Raw genomic sequence first — 14,336 nt, forward strand, 5'->3', positions numbered from 1 at the left:
TTGAGGAAAATGTCACTGTCAATATGAGTGGGATAAAAGAACTAAGACAATAAATACTCCATATTCTCTTTACCTTTACAATCTTAACACATTTTTTTGTGTAAATTGTATTAGTTCCTTATGTCACAGTGATTTTCTTTTTCCAGAAATCTACTGCCTTTCATGAGTCCTCTGATTTTAAAAAAGAAACCCTGTAAAAGTGTTCCTTTACTACAAATAAAACATGTAAAACTTATTTTCCTAAGGCTAGTCCATTTAAGGTTTAACTCCATCAAGATAAAAACCAATCATTGATATGAACCTTCCACTGTCTTGTATTGTAATGTGTTAATCCAAGAACAGAATTGAAAATAGAAAATAATAAAAATGAATGAAAATGAAAAAGTGAAAATGGAAAGCATTACTGTAGGCCTACATACTGAACAGGCAGCATTTATTTTAAGACAACAGTCCCATCTAGTGGTAAGAAATGTAAAAACAACAATGCAGATTTAACCTAAGTGTTTGAGAACGAGACAGATTTGTTGAGACAGATTGTTTTTTGACTGATTCCATTTATATTCAATATTTATATATAATATATTTGTATTGTAAAACATATATTTATAAATACTGGGTCTGGCTGAAAGGGATTTCTTTATAAAGCCTGTAGAAAAATCTGAGGGGGACAGTAAAAGCTACATGTTCTGGCCTCTAGATGTCAGTCTTTTATTAAAAATAGTTCAAAATTGACAGTTCACTGCTCACTGAGGGTAAAGTGATGACTCCATGCAAAACAGATAGGCCTATTACGTTTTTGTTTTCAATTATTTAATTTAACACTTAAACTTCTGAGTGCTTTCAAACCTTAATCTTATCAAGTGTTCAGCATTTTTTTAAATCAAACACTTCTAAAAGTGACTTTTTTCAAACCTTTTTTTTCATCTTAAAAATAGCTCAACTATCTCTATTTTGCATTTAAATAATGTTGAAGTTAATAATGACATTTATTCCTAATGATTGAAGACCTGTTTTCTTTCTGTGTTCATATGCCGGCATTACACATCAAACTTTTTAGCTTTCGATAAAAAAAATCTCAGAAAGCAGAGCCATGTCCTTCAGCAAGGCTGCATGTGTTTTTTCAAGTCATTACAGTTCAGCATCTAGACAACACAGTCATAGCATCTGTGTGGAGATGACTTGCTGCAGCTTGTGGCTGAAATGCTGAGGCAGCCATCCGTACTGAACCTGAGGGGAGGCAGAAGCTTCTGTGTGTCAGAAGATACACAGTGGCAATGTTGTGTGCCAGGCAAGTTACCTCAATAAAAGTTGAGTGAGCTGAGTTTTAATTACAGTAAGGGTACTTTTCTTGCAGTATTGTTGCCCCTGTTAACACCAAATAATTGACATTATAACATTATTCATCTTTTCATTATTTAAGAATGCTTTTCAGGTGCTGTTCAAAAATGTGCCGTATAACAGCATTTAACTTTTGTTTTTCCTTTTTTGTGTGTGCAATTGTCTCCTAGTTTATCATTTGAGTGGAAACTGGCTGAAATGATTGATAACAGGATGCCAGTTTCATAAGAAAAACGCTAAGAGATATAAAAGCACCTACAGACACCTGCTTACCTTGTTACATCTTTATACCATCATATGAAATGAAATTGCTCGGATGAATGTGCAATCTGTAACCGTGTAGTCTATTTCTGGGTCTGAACATCCATTCTGCATAATTCCCACTTGACCTTTCGCTGAAAACATTTCCATGCAGCAGCCTTCCATCACTTCAGTAATATGATTATCTGCATGCTTCTCTTAATTAGTTGGGAGATGCTAAGTAATTTAGCATTTACATAATGAAGAAAATGTCACTCAATCACTTGCACTTTTGAACATCCCTTTTTGGAAGATATAAGTTATTTCAAACAGCAGCAAAATCATGTTTAATCAGTGTTCTTGTGTCGATGGTTTGTTCCAAGTTTACAAAAGATCTTTGAGAGAGTCTTTCTGCACTGTAAAAAAAAAAAAAAAAGTAGTTGTTATAACTTAAAGAAGTTAGTGTCCAGGCTGCCTTAAAATTTTAAGTTAACTGATCTTAAAAAGATAAGTTGAGATAAATTTGTGATTAATCCAAAAAAATACAATTTTCTAGTCAAATAAACTTGACAACAAGTCAGTTGTACTTAAATATATAAGTTCACAAAACTTTTGACCACAATTCAGTTCCTGTGAAATTATCTTGTTAAGGCAAAATGGTCTATCAATTTATTTTGACTTGAAATCAAAAATACTTAATCAAAACTTCAATCCACGTAAAATATTGAGTTAAATGAATATATATTTCTATTTTAGTCAACTTAAATCAGTTTAGTTTATACATTTTTAGTGATTCTCTTTGCTTTTTTGGAACCTCCAACTTACTTTTAAATAACAATGAAAAAAAGGTATCATCTCTACAGGTTATTCGTTTTATCATAGAAACCAACCAACTTAAGTTTTTCAACCTTTAATAGCAGATCAGATCAAATAGCACATCTAAACATTTACAAATGTTTTTACCTAAAATACTGTGCTGGCTTGTTGGTCCAAACATTTCCACCCATGTGCCAAAAACAGTTTACCATTTATTGCTCACTTTTCTCAGCATGTTCAGTTGCAATAAACTTATAAAATCAATAATTTACACATTTAATGAGGTGATCTTACTGTGGTAAAACAAACACTTCAGAAAAGATCTGAGACCATGTCAAATATTTCTTGGCAGCTTTCAGAAAACTCCCAACCTCAGTGTAGTTCCTACACAGCTTTATGAAGAAGTCTTTTTCTCAGTCCATGGACCCTTGAAGGGGCAGTGGTCACCATGATATTCATTAGGTTCTTCTGTATGACTTTAAATGTATACTGCACTTCTATTTGGTAGTCAATGTAAATGCATACAGCAGACCCATGAGCACAGCTACCATATACAAATAGTCCTTCATGACATGCTGAATGATCTGATCCTCTGATTGAAAGGCTAGGAAAGACTCTTTGGAGGTACTTTGTGATTTCTCTGGTTTTGCTGCAACATATCTGGATGACATTTTCATTTACAGTAACACGTGGCAGGAACACATGGAACACCTGCAAGTTGTGTTGGATTGCCTTCATTCTACCGGGCTGACAGTCAACACATCGAAGTGTGTCTTTTCTGCTGCAGAGACAGAGTACCTGGTCCATGTCATCTGCAATGGGGTTGTATGCCCTCAGGTCAACAAAACCCAGGCCATAGAGTCCTGTCCCCTGCCACAAACAAAGAAGCAGTTCTGTTCCTTTTTGGACTATCCAGCTTCTATCACCGCTTCATACCCCATTTCTCCAACAGGGCAGCTCTACTCACAGATTTGACTAGATCCAGGAGTCCCAATCAGATCCAGTGGACAGAGGAGGCAGTGGCAGCTTTCAATGATATCCAGCAATCACTAAATAAGCAACCTGTTCTGTATAGGCCAAACTTTGATGAACATTTCTTCTGCAAACTGATGCTTCTGACAGAGCTTTGGGAGCTGTGCTGCTCCAGGGACCTCAGGATGGCATCCAAACACCTACAACAGCTGGAAACTTTTCCCCAGAGAGGTTTGGTATTCGACGATGGAGAAAGACGCACTGGCTATCATTTTCTATTTTTGGGTAAAATAAAAACCCACCTTTTCTTTAAACTTACTCCTCTGTCTCGTGCCTTACTGCTCGGTCCCTAACAGTCCGCCACCAGGTTAAGAGTGTTCATAAGGCACACTACAAGTGGAGGTCAAGGATTACCACGACGAGGGCTGCAGTACAGCAATGATGTTCAGTCTGGGCCATGAAATCCACTTGGTGTTCGGGGTCAGTGTCTTTTACAGCCTGTAATTATGATACATTGGGTAAAAGTGAGTTACTGTGTTATTACAGCGCTTGAAAAAAAATCACACATTTTCTATATCGCTTCTTCATTAACTAGTCATGTTTAGAAGTAGAATTTGCTAATTTGGCGATGGTAGCTCAGTCTGTAGGGACTTTGGCTGGGGACCGGAGGGTCGTCGGTACCAAAACCGGTGTGGACCTAGTCTGGAAATTGGTCTGGTAGCTGGAGAGGTGCTGTTTCACTTCCTGAGTCTTGCCGCAGTGCGCTTGAGCAAGGCACTGAAACCCCAACTGCTCGGGCACTCTTTCATGTGCAGGCCCTCACTCTAACATCTCTTCATTAGTGCATGTTGTGTGTGTGTGTTTTTCAGCCTATGTGTGTGTAGCATGTCTCAATAATGGAGTGAAAGAGTAATTTCTCCCAGTGGGATTAATAAAGGATTCTTCTTCTTACAATGTTTGTCTATGATAAACATATTCCTCAAATCAACACATGTAAGCCAAATTAATGTGTATGGCAACTATAAGTAACATCACGTTTTGATAAAGGACGAATGTGCAACATTTTACACATAAATACAACAGAAATCAAGTTTATCCTGTGTAATTGTGTCTCTGAGTCATGACTGTCTACAATGAGTGAGAAGCTGTCAGAGCCGTGTTTACATCATGTTTACATGGACGGGACGGCCTTGCGTATAAAACAGTTTTAGTCAAGGACGAGAGAAAAGAAGAATAACATACTCACTGATTATTTGGATGTCACGTAAGTGTGTTTAACTCACGGTCATTCTGTGTCAATTTATGTTCAATGTGAAGCTATGTGTTAACCGAGTGTGCTAACATTAGCATGCTAACAACATTGCAGGACACAGGTTATTGCAGCTCCAGCAAAGGACAATTTTGTCCATCACTTTCTCTAAATGGTGTTTGATTATGATCGTTGTAATTGATAACTCCTTTGTGTAAACGCGAGTGGAGAGGGGTTGGAGGTGTACTGCTGGAGGAGAGAGGAGGGTTCAGAATAGAGGAGGTGTGGCCAAACAGCAGTTTGTTTTGGTTTAATGCTGGTGCTCAAGGGGGTGACATCTACTGGATCTAAAAGTCACACATTCTTCCTTAAATTATGATTAATGAATTTAAATGTATGCTTTTAAGTAAAATCTTTCTTGGAAATGTTGGAGAGACTGAAAACCATCCTGTATGTCTCGATGTAGACTTTTATAACACTAATCTAATAACACCAAGAATTCCAATGTACCTGTACTGTCCTGTACCTGTGCAAATGGCAATAAACATATATTCTATTCTAATCTCTTCACAGGGTGATAAAGAAAATGTTCTGACTCACTGGATGGTGGACCCTCATCAGGCCAAGATCTGCTCGCTCACTCTGTCAGCGATGGCTTAATTCCAGGTACGCTCTTGTTTACAAGTTCAGTATATACATGAAAAATGCCCTTTCAACTCCTGAACATTTATTATCTTATTTACATTTAGAAACAAAAAGTGAAACATGGGCTCATGTTTTTGGACAGTAACTCACAGTATTGTGTTATCAAACCTTAAAAGCAAAGGAGGCCAAGTATTTGCTGTTCAGGCTCCACAGCTATGGAACGACCTTCCTGAGGATCTCAGACTTGCAACATCAGTATCTTCTTTTAAATCCCCTTGAAATACTTATTTTTATCAAAAGGCCTTCTTGTTATTTTATGGTGATGTTTTATTTTATTTGTTATAAAAGCACTTTCATCAGCACTTGCTTTATTTTATATTTTACTCTCTATAACCATTTGCACATATGCACAAACAAGACGATTGTCAGGTATTTCTACAAACACTTTTAAAGAACTGTGCTATGTGATTTTCACGAGGCTGTTCTGAACTCAACATAAAGCTTTATGATTTTTCAGATCAACTCACTGCAAATACGATTCCTGCCCTTGATGACTGTTTGTTACTCTGTGGATGTGTCTTCAGTCTCCTGTCTCGTCCAGACAAAAATAAACATGGTAAACAATCAACACTTATTACAGTGGTAAATGGATCTTGCATGCATTAAATGTAAAGATTTCTGCACAGTAACATATTTTAGTCCTTCAGATTTCGCACACCAAGACGCCATAGTGCCAACATTCTCTTCCTCAGTTGGCTCGAAACATCACTTAATACATCCTTTGAACAGGAGCTTCTTGTTGTGCAGATCTTGTTTTTACTTTCCTTACCTGCTCAATAACTACTAAAGAATGTGATAAAAGTTTTAACATATCTAAGTGGTCTTTGTTTTTTTTTTTGTTTCTCAACAATAGTTGAAGAGAGCCTATTTCTTCTGTCATCGCCAGTTGCTTCACAGAGGCTCTACCCGAGAACAGGTACTTACATTTATTTGGATGCATTTCTCTGTTTCTTCCATTTTGTAAAATATTGTTATTAATATTTTGTGTTCACACTATATTATAAAATTTCCATTGTTTCACAAATGCTCATCTCTCTCCAGATGCAATCATAAAACATTTAAATCCATCCCTGGGCCGTCTGTGAGCACTTCTGCTCCCTGCACTGTTTGATATTGTTTGTTCTGTAACAATAGTTATTTTTATTTATTTATAAGAAATATAAGGGGTTATTACCATTTTATTCATGTTTGTTCAGAAGTATTTTTTTATTTTAAAATAAAGATATTATTTTAATTATAAAGATTTTTTCCAGTTTTCTTTAAGTCTATGACTATTGTCTTTGGTGGTCAAACTGTTTGAAACATAAGGGGCAACGGCTGAAATCATGCCTAGGGCACCAAAATGGTTAGGACCGGCTCTGTGTCTATAACTTAAAGGTCAAATATTATGCAAAATACACTTTACCATGATTTTCTTACTCTAATATGTGTCCCTAGTCTGTCTACAAACCCCCAGTTATTAGAAAAGTAAGTCCTCTTCTTTTGCCTGCTCCACAGGGGTAACTGCAGCTAGGTGTTTGTTCTGCCCTCCGAGTCGGCCTTCTCACAGTAAAAAATTGGGTATGGAGCGAAAAGTCACAGTCAGCTGCTGGAGCTGCACAAGAAATATGACTGCAGACTTTCACTTTCAGTCTTTGAAAAGGTGTGTCTTTTATGAAATACCCATTTTACCATTATACAAGTGAACGACGGAGGATTAGGGCCATGTAAAAAAAATAATTTAGGTAAATTTAGGAGAATAAAGTTGTACATTTACGAGAAACTTTTTTTTTAACCTGGCCCTAATCCTCCGTCGTACAAGTGTATAAGATTCAAACAAATATCTGAAAATTCACAGCAAGAAAACAAGGGCTAAAATATTGATAAAATAAAAAGAAACATATTTGGTACCACTGTTATATTAAGTTTTATTTTAAGAAAGATAATGCTTTGTGGTGGTGTATCCATGAATTAAACTGAATTGGAAGATATCTTTACTGCCTCGTCCGTCTTATACGTTTATCACTGATGTTTTTCCGACTGCATTTTAAACTGGTTTTGGAGGTAATCATTCTAATTGAACTGACTTTGACAGGGAAGTGTATGGAGTGTGGAGTTTTTCATGCTGGACAAAGAGCTGGTTCCAAAGCTGATTGCTGCCACAGTGGAGAGCAGTATCCTGCTTTGTGACGAGCTTCTTCTTCAGTATATCAAGGTAAAACAACACCACTGCTGGAACATTAACCCTTGTGCCCTCCTCAAATGTATATATATTTTTCTGCTGTGAAGGTAAACAACTTCCGACTTGCTCAAAACTACCAAACATTAAATAATTTTCAGGATTGTAACCCTTTAAATGCAAGGTTATTAGTTGAATGGTGATTAGAGTCTTTGAAATGTGAAAGACTAACAACAAAGTTGATTTGATTGCATTAGTCTTTTTTATGTATATCCTCTGGACACCTTCATGGCCAAAATGTACACACTGCAATAAAATCAACAATATTTGCTTTTGTATTTTGCTGTTAATTTCTGCTCTTTTTATGGCTTTTGACGGTAGAAAAGAGGGAAAGCGGGAAAGAGGGAAGTAGGGAAGTCTCACGTGAGTTCCTCCATCCCCCCGGTCTCAGGGAGGCTGCTGAGAGACAGGGTACTTGTTATCATGACTTTTTGTTTTTACAGTGTGTGTGAGCTGCAGTATGTAAAGTGTGTATGTAATGTCAGGTTCTGCGATTGACTGGCATCTTCCTCCTCCTCTTTTCCCATTGCATGATGGGACTTTGTAAAAAGCCTCCTACATCCTGAAAAGTGTCTACTTGGAGCATATGGATGTACGGATGAATGAATGGATGAATGAATGGGCACCAATCACTGAATGGACACCAAATCAAAATGATAATTTATGTACATTCAGTTTCAAGTAAAACAGCCTTCACAAGATCCCGACTGATAACATAAGAGCAACACCGCTGATAATGCTATAGCCATTCAATGCAGTTATTTTTTTACAAATCCACTCATTAGTCAAGTCTGACAAGAAATTCAGATTATATACAACAAGCCATATACATGAACATGAACATAGAAATAATTACACTAGAAAGGTTTCTTCTGCATTCACTGAACTGTCTGTACTGGTATGATCAATCAAGCAAAGACATTCTCCAGCATACATATTCTAATAAAGAAACAAATACAGATAAATCCACTTCTTAAAGATATGCAGTTTGATATCCTGTCAGTTAATTAAAACTATCCTGTTAAAAAACAAACAGCATGTCCACCTCTCCTGGGAATGGCAGCTAATTTAAGACTGAAATCTTTATTTTTCCTTCTGTGCCCACCATTTTTCAATTATCAAGATGAGAGAAAAAGACTTTAGATTATCATTTGAAGATAAACAAATAAAACAATATAATAATGTACTTGTGTTATTTATAATCATTGTTGAACTGTCATATTTTCTTTGGGGCTGACATTGTCACAAGAAATAAAAAACCTCTGACCTCTGTAAGGGCTTTGTTGATGAACATACCTTGGATATAAATGTGCATTCTACAGCTTAATCATTGTTTGAAGGCAATGACAGCACAGTAAATTATTGATTTCATTGATGGGAATGCTACAAAGCAACACAGCTTCATTCAAACTCAAGAAGTGTTTAGCTTTTGAAAAATTTACTGTTTATGTCTTTCATAGTTTGCAAAATATTTAACACTTTGGGGAATCTTCCCCCATTCAAAAACCAAATGGACAGAATGTTTAGAGTGGTGTGACATCCCACAGTTAAGCTGTTAAAGTTTGCTATCTTGGTGGCCTGGTGGTTGCAGTCTTCGGGGCGGGCAGCCCTGGTTCAGGTCCAACCCGTGGCTCCTTCACCGCATCCCGTTCCCCACTCTCTCTCACCTGACTTCCAGCTCTGTCCAATGTCCTGCCTCTATAGTAGGGGCATAAAAAAATCCCCCCAAAAAAATCTTTAAAAAGGGAAACGGGAAAAGGGAAAAGGGTACTTTTCAATTGAAAAAGAAGCAAAACTTCAACATTTTCCATTAAAATGAATCACTCGATTGTCTCAGTCACTCCAATATTGACTGGGTTAACAACTTTGTAGTAAAAAAGATGGACAACATGACTTCTACCTAAAAGTTAAGCCAAAACATAAGGAGCTCTCCCTCATCAGCTTCACCTCCTCCATATTAACAGAGGGGTCATGGGTCAAACTATAAAATCAAATTGACATGAATTAAATTCAGTCAGTAGCCTATAGGTTGTTCTTATCATGCTGATTCATGCCGGAGTGTTCACTTTTCTAAGAAGTTGGTTCTTAAATGCTACAAAAAAAAAAGGGATTAAATGCCATGATTAACAGCTCTGGTGACAAATACGGAGGAGGAATGGTGGGAGGAAGCATAACAAGGACCAACACAAGAATGATTGAACTTTCCATAACCATGAGTATCTGCTTCAAACTGACACAAGAATCTTTTCTTGGCTTCACTTTTGTATAACAGGAGGAGGTGTAGATGTGTTGTCTATCTTTATATACAGTCATTGGTAGCAAAAGTAGCAAAAGCAAAACAGAAAAAGGGACTCTTTCTAACATGCTCAACCCTTTTTTTACCTTAAAAACACAATTTTACATCGGTGTGTTCATCACAATCCACTCTCATGATGTCAAATTCTTGGCTGGAGAAGATTTGCTCTTCATGCAATAAGAGAGAGTTTAAGTGGTGCCCTCAGATTAATCTCTGTTAAATTAAATGTCTGACCCAGTAGTTGCTTGGCAGTTATTGTCACCATGGAAACCTCTAATCGCAGATGGGGGCACACAGGTGGTTGAGTTTTGATGATCAGACTGCTTTTAAGTCCCAGTAAACAAAGGTGGTATTTACAATGTAACAGTGTAAAACCGTCAACTGTAACTGCAATTTTAACTTCATTCTCTGCTCCCCGCCTCACCTGTCTGCATCTCACTGAAGGCTTTAAGGCAGCAGAAACAGGTGCAAGTAATAACACAGCTATATGATCAATAAACACACAGACACTCACACACTAACAACTGGATTTGTCCTGGTACACAGCGGCTCATCCCAGTGCTTACAGGGCTTAGTCTTCAGCTGTTTTTACCTGTATTTCAACTAAGACACTGGAATAACACCCCCGACTCAGTCCCTGCACACTAAAACTCATCTAAATCCTTACAAGAAAACTCTCTTTCCAACACCCTTCATTGCTTTATTTTGCACAACCGTTACAGCTCAGAGGTGGCCTTTAGCAGCAAACAAACCCATCACAACATTTCCAGAAATTGCATTCTCTGGTTTACAATCATCAAAAGGTAACGCACACGCACACATGTGTATACATTACATCCCATTGAAAACAGTGTTTCATAAAGCTGTATCTTCTTCTTGCAGTGCTCATACCATCTGTCACAAGGAAACACATTCCTGCAGCCTGTCACACAGCACAGAAGTATGTAATACATAAATAAATAGATAAATATCCGTTAAACAATTGCCAGTCTGATAGCTCTGTACTCTGTGATTAAAAAAGTGGGCCTACTCACATATTCAGTTTGTGTACTTAGACCTATACGGACAGGTGCTTCTAACCCCATTTACAGTGATAGTCACACTACCAGAAATCTGAAACCGAAGCTGCTAAATGGAATTCAACTATCATAATTTTTGTTATTGACACCAACAATTTTAATTGGGACGTCAAATTTGCTCAAATAATCAAAAGAGACGCAGTTGATAGAGCCCAATATTCAGAGACACACTGATCAAAGGCTTGACTACGACCTGCGACCATTTAGTGCATGTCATCTTCAACTCGTTCTTCCCCACATTTCCTGTCTCTCTTTAGATGTCCTATATAACCAAACCTAAGGCAAAAAAAGAAAGAAAACAAAAACAAAATGATCAACAAGAATGGCTAACTTTAACTGTCAAATAAACATGGTGGAGTTTAAATTGCCTTTAAAATGTGTAAAGAAGCATGAGCTTAAAAAAAAGGTAATGCTGACTTTAATCAATTTTGGTACAAAATGTATCCAGAATGCCCTTTTATCCATTACTGAAATAAAGTGAGATTGTGCTGTTGTTAAGCTTCTACACCAGACCTTATAAATGGCAGCCACCCTTTAACTATTGACTATATGACACAGAATATTTGTTTAATTAAAAAAAAGGTCTAACCTAACCTAACAGGCTTTTTAAACAGAAGCAACATTTCAGGTAAACTGAATTAAATATGTTAAATGGAACATAATATCTGCATAAACAACAACCAACCTTTCTATTAAAATGAGAAAGGTGCTTTGTTAACACGTTTCGATTCCTACCATTAAAGGTTCCATCTAGGAAAATCAATGGCTGGCCTTTTGGCACTTCACCTTTTTCCAATTTGGGTCATTGATAAAAGTAATAAGGTCTGTGCTCCCTCTCTCTCAGGTCTGTATTAAACTAAACTTTACTATAATTAGTGAACATTAAGAGCGTGAAACACATCAGGTGTTATTAATACCCTACAGATGTAATGTCTGTTAGAGCATCCACTGCTAAATCCAATCCAATAAATGAGCTTGATGAACCACTCAAACAAGGCGAGACAGGTGATCCTTAAACAAATGTTTCAAAGGTCTGACTTCTGATGTATTTTTTGACAGTTAAAATAGCAGCAGCCATAACACTTCAGTGTTGACATTTAGTGAACACTTAATTAGATAAGATGGGAAGTTTGAGTGAAAATGAGATAAGAGGCATAAAAAGCATCACTGAAGCCTATTCAGCCAGATAAAAACAAGCCCTCTTTCATCTCCATGTATTGCCGCTCTGATTGGATTTGAAGGGACTGGAAACCATGTGGCAAAAGCAATGACATGTTTTTATATCCTTGTCTCTCTGCTTTGAGGCTGCTGGTCTTTGTAGGCCTGGCGCTCTGCTGGCTTTAGAGCGCTCTCACTGCCCCACAGTGCACTTTGCCGTCAGCTCTACAAACATGTAAAAGCAGCCAGTGTGACGGGGAGGGGGGGGCATGAGGACTGAATGCTGATCGCCTCATTCACAGTCAGGCCACACTGACACATTTCATCACCCCAACTATTAAGCAACCTTTTATCTCTGCAACACACCACTCCAAAAAATGAATTCTTGCAACAGAGTAATTGTTGCCGTTTTTGGTATAATAATAAAACACACAGTTCTACAAGAAGCACGCGGAATCCAAGTTATCTTTTTGAATGTGAACTGATTTTGTGTACATAATACAATATTTGGAAAATCTGGACTGTACTGCGTTTGAGAAAATAACGTTTATTGGACTTTTACCAAATTAAGAGCATCAGATTATCTTTCAGAACTTGATTTAAAACATGTTTACTGCATGCATACAACATGATCTAACAGAGAGCTTTTTGAAAATAAATTACAATAAATACATTGTGTTTTTTTTTATTATTAGCTTTGGCTTACAGAACTGTATATGCTTTAGAAATCTGCCCAAATGTCAGTATATAGTGGATGTGCGACATGCAACCTTCAGTTCTTTTACAACTACATCTTTGAAACAAAGACAATGACTTTAATGACATTCAGAAAACTTGCAGAGAATGTCAAAATTCAAGCAATGCAGTCTATGGCAGCTGTGTTGAACTGTTTAGTCCTCATCTTAGTGTAACTGTCTGTATGCTCAACATGAAATGTAAAAAAAAGAAAGATGAAATGACAAACAATTCAGTTTTTAAAAATTTAAGACACCGAGAGGCAGTCCAAGGCAGAGCTGCTGTGAGACCCACAGACTTGGCAGTTTTCATGAGGAAACAGCAGAGCACTCGGATCACACTGAAGCTGAGAGACGGACAGATGCAGGAGACGGATTTACAGTGAGACTAAAAGAGAGAGAGTCAAGTGAAATGTTCAAATCAGTCGGTGAGGAATCTCTCTAACTGCTCTCTCTGAGCCTCACCAGCGGGCCACCTGGCTCGTGTAGTCCTCAGTGGTGGTGGGAAAGTCCCCCTCCTTCTCAAAGCCTCCTTCCCTCCTCCCTCCTCTGTTCCCTCCCCCTTTGTGTTTAGGAGACCTGTTTTGCTCTTTTTGCTCCCGCAGCCAGCGCCTCTCCTCCCGCCTCTTCAAGCGCACCTCCTGGTGCTCCCTCTGGCGGCTGTACTGGAATCGCTGGAGGAACAGGTCCTTGGCATACTCGTACAGCTGCACATCCAGGAAGTTGAGTTCCTCGATGCGTCTGCGCACCTGTTCGCTTAAATCCACGTTGGCGGCTCGCGTGCTGTTGATCTGCGTGAAGGCGGCGATGAAGCGCAGGCTGAACGTCCGCTCAAACAGGTACTGCGTCTTGCGTTGGAACTCGGTGAGGCCGTAGAAGGCCATGTTCTTCAGGTTGCTCATGGCGCTGCTCAGGAGGATGTGATCACGTTGACTCTCGTTCATGGAGGACAGGTTGTAGCAGCCGACCAGACTCAGGTCGGCCAGCATGCGCACCTGCCTGTTGTTGGCCAGGTTGGACGGGCAGTTCATGAAGTCGTTCAGGGTGACACCGGACCAGTCGTCTCCGTTGTAGCAGTTGGGCAGCTCGTCCTGGGTGGGCGATCGTCCGTCACACATATGGAGGGCGGTCTTCCATGTGGCTCCACGCTGGACGTGTTTCCACTCGCTCAGGTAGCGGGAGACCGGGTCACGCAGCATGGTGATGTAGTAAAAGTTCCTGCAGCCAAAACAAACACAGTGAGAGAGCTGTGAGCACATCTATCATCATCATCACAGAGGGCTTCACTGTGCTGTGCTGACAGATGGTGACTTCTGTCTGTGTGTGAAACCTCAAGGTTGAATGCTAATGGGAGAACTCAGAGTCTCACTAATGATATTATTATAACGTTCACTAACTTGCCCTTGACAATCAAACCCTAGCGGGTGAGTAATCATTTTACAAAATGGAGCCATGGAAGTTTTCCACAGTCCACAGGCTTCTTCCCACCTGCCAACAGTGAGAATAATTGGGAGTCAAGTCATAATGCTAA

The 14,336-nt window shown here is 38.5% G+C and overlaps 1 protein-coding gene and 1 long non-coding RNA gene across 2 annotated transcripts in view; one reads left to right on the forward strand and one right to left on the reverse strand.

Annotated features, from left to right (window-relative positions):
* Positions 1 to 2,353: 2,353 nt before the first annotated feature.
* Positions 2,354 to 7,008, forward strand: LOC109984331 (uncharacterized). The gene is made up of 4 exons (XR_002277993.3): positions 2,354 to 5,281; positions 5,778 to 5,876; positions 6,174 to 6,236; positions 6,818 to 7,008. It is a non-coding gene; the product is annotated as an uncharacterized lncRNA (long non-coding RNA).
* A 4,834-nt stretch (positions 7,009 to 11,842) lies between these two features.
* The window catches only part of hs6st3b (heparan sulfate 6-O-sulfotransferase 3b), a 61,188-nt gene continuing 58,694 nt past the window's right edge, over positions 11,843 to 14,336 (reverse strand). Inside the window, exon 2 of the mRNA XM_020634411.3 lies at positions 11,843 to 14,023. Coding sequence (XP_020490067.1) covers positions 13,267 to 14,023 — 757 coding nt within the window. The 3' untranslated portion in view covers positions 11,843 to 13,266. The remainder of the gene's footprint in view (positions 14,024 to 14,336) is intronic.

The sequence above is a fragment of the Labrus bergylta genome, chromosome 13 (assembly GCF_963930695.1).
Source record: "Labrus bergylta chromosome 13, fLabBer1.1, whole genome shotgun sequence".
Lineage (NCBI taxonomy): Eukaryota > Metazoa > Chordata > Actinopteri > Labriformes > Labridae > Labrus > Labrus bergylta.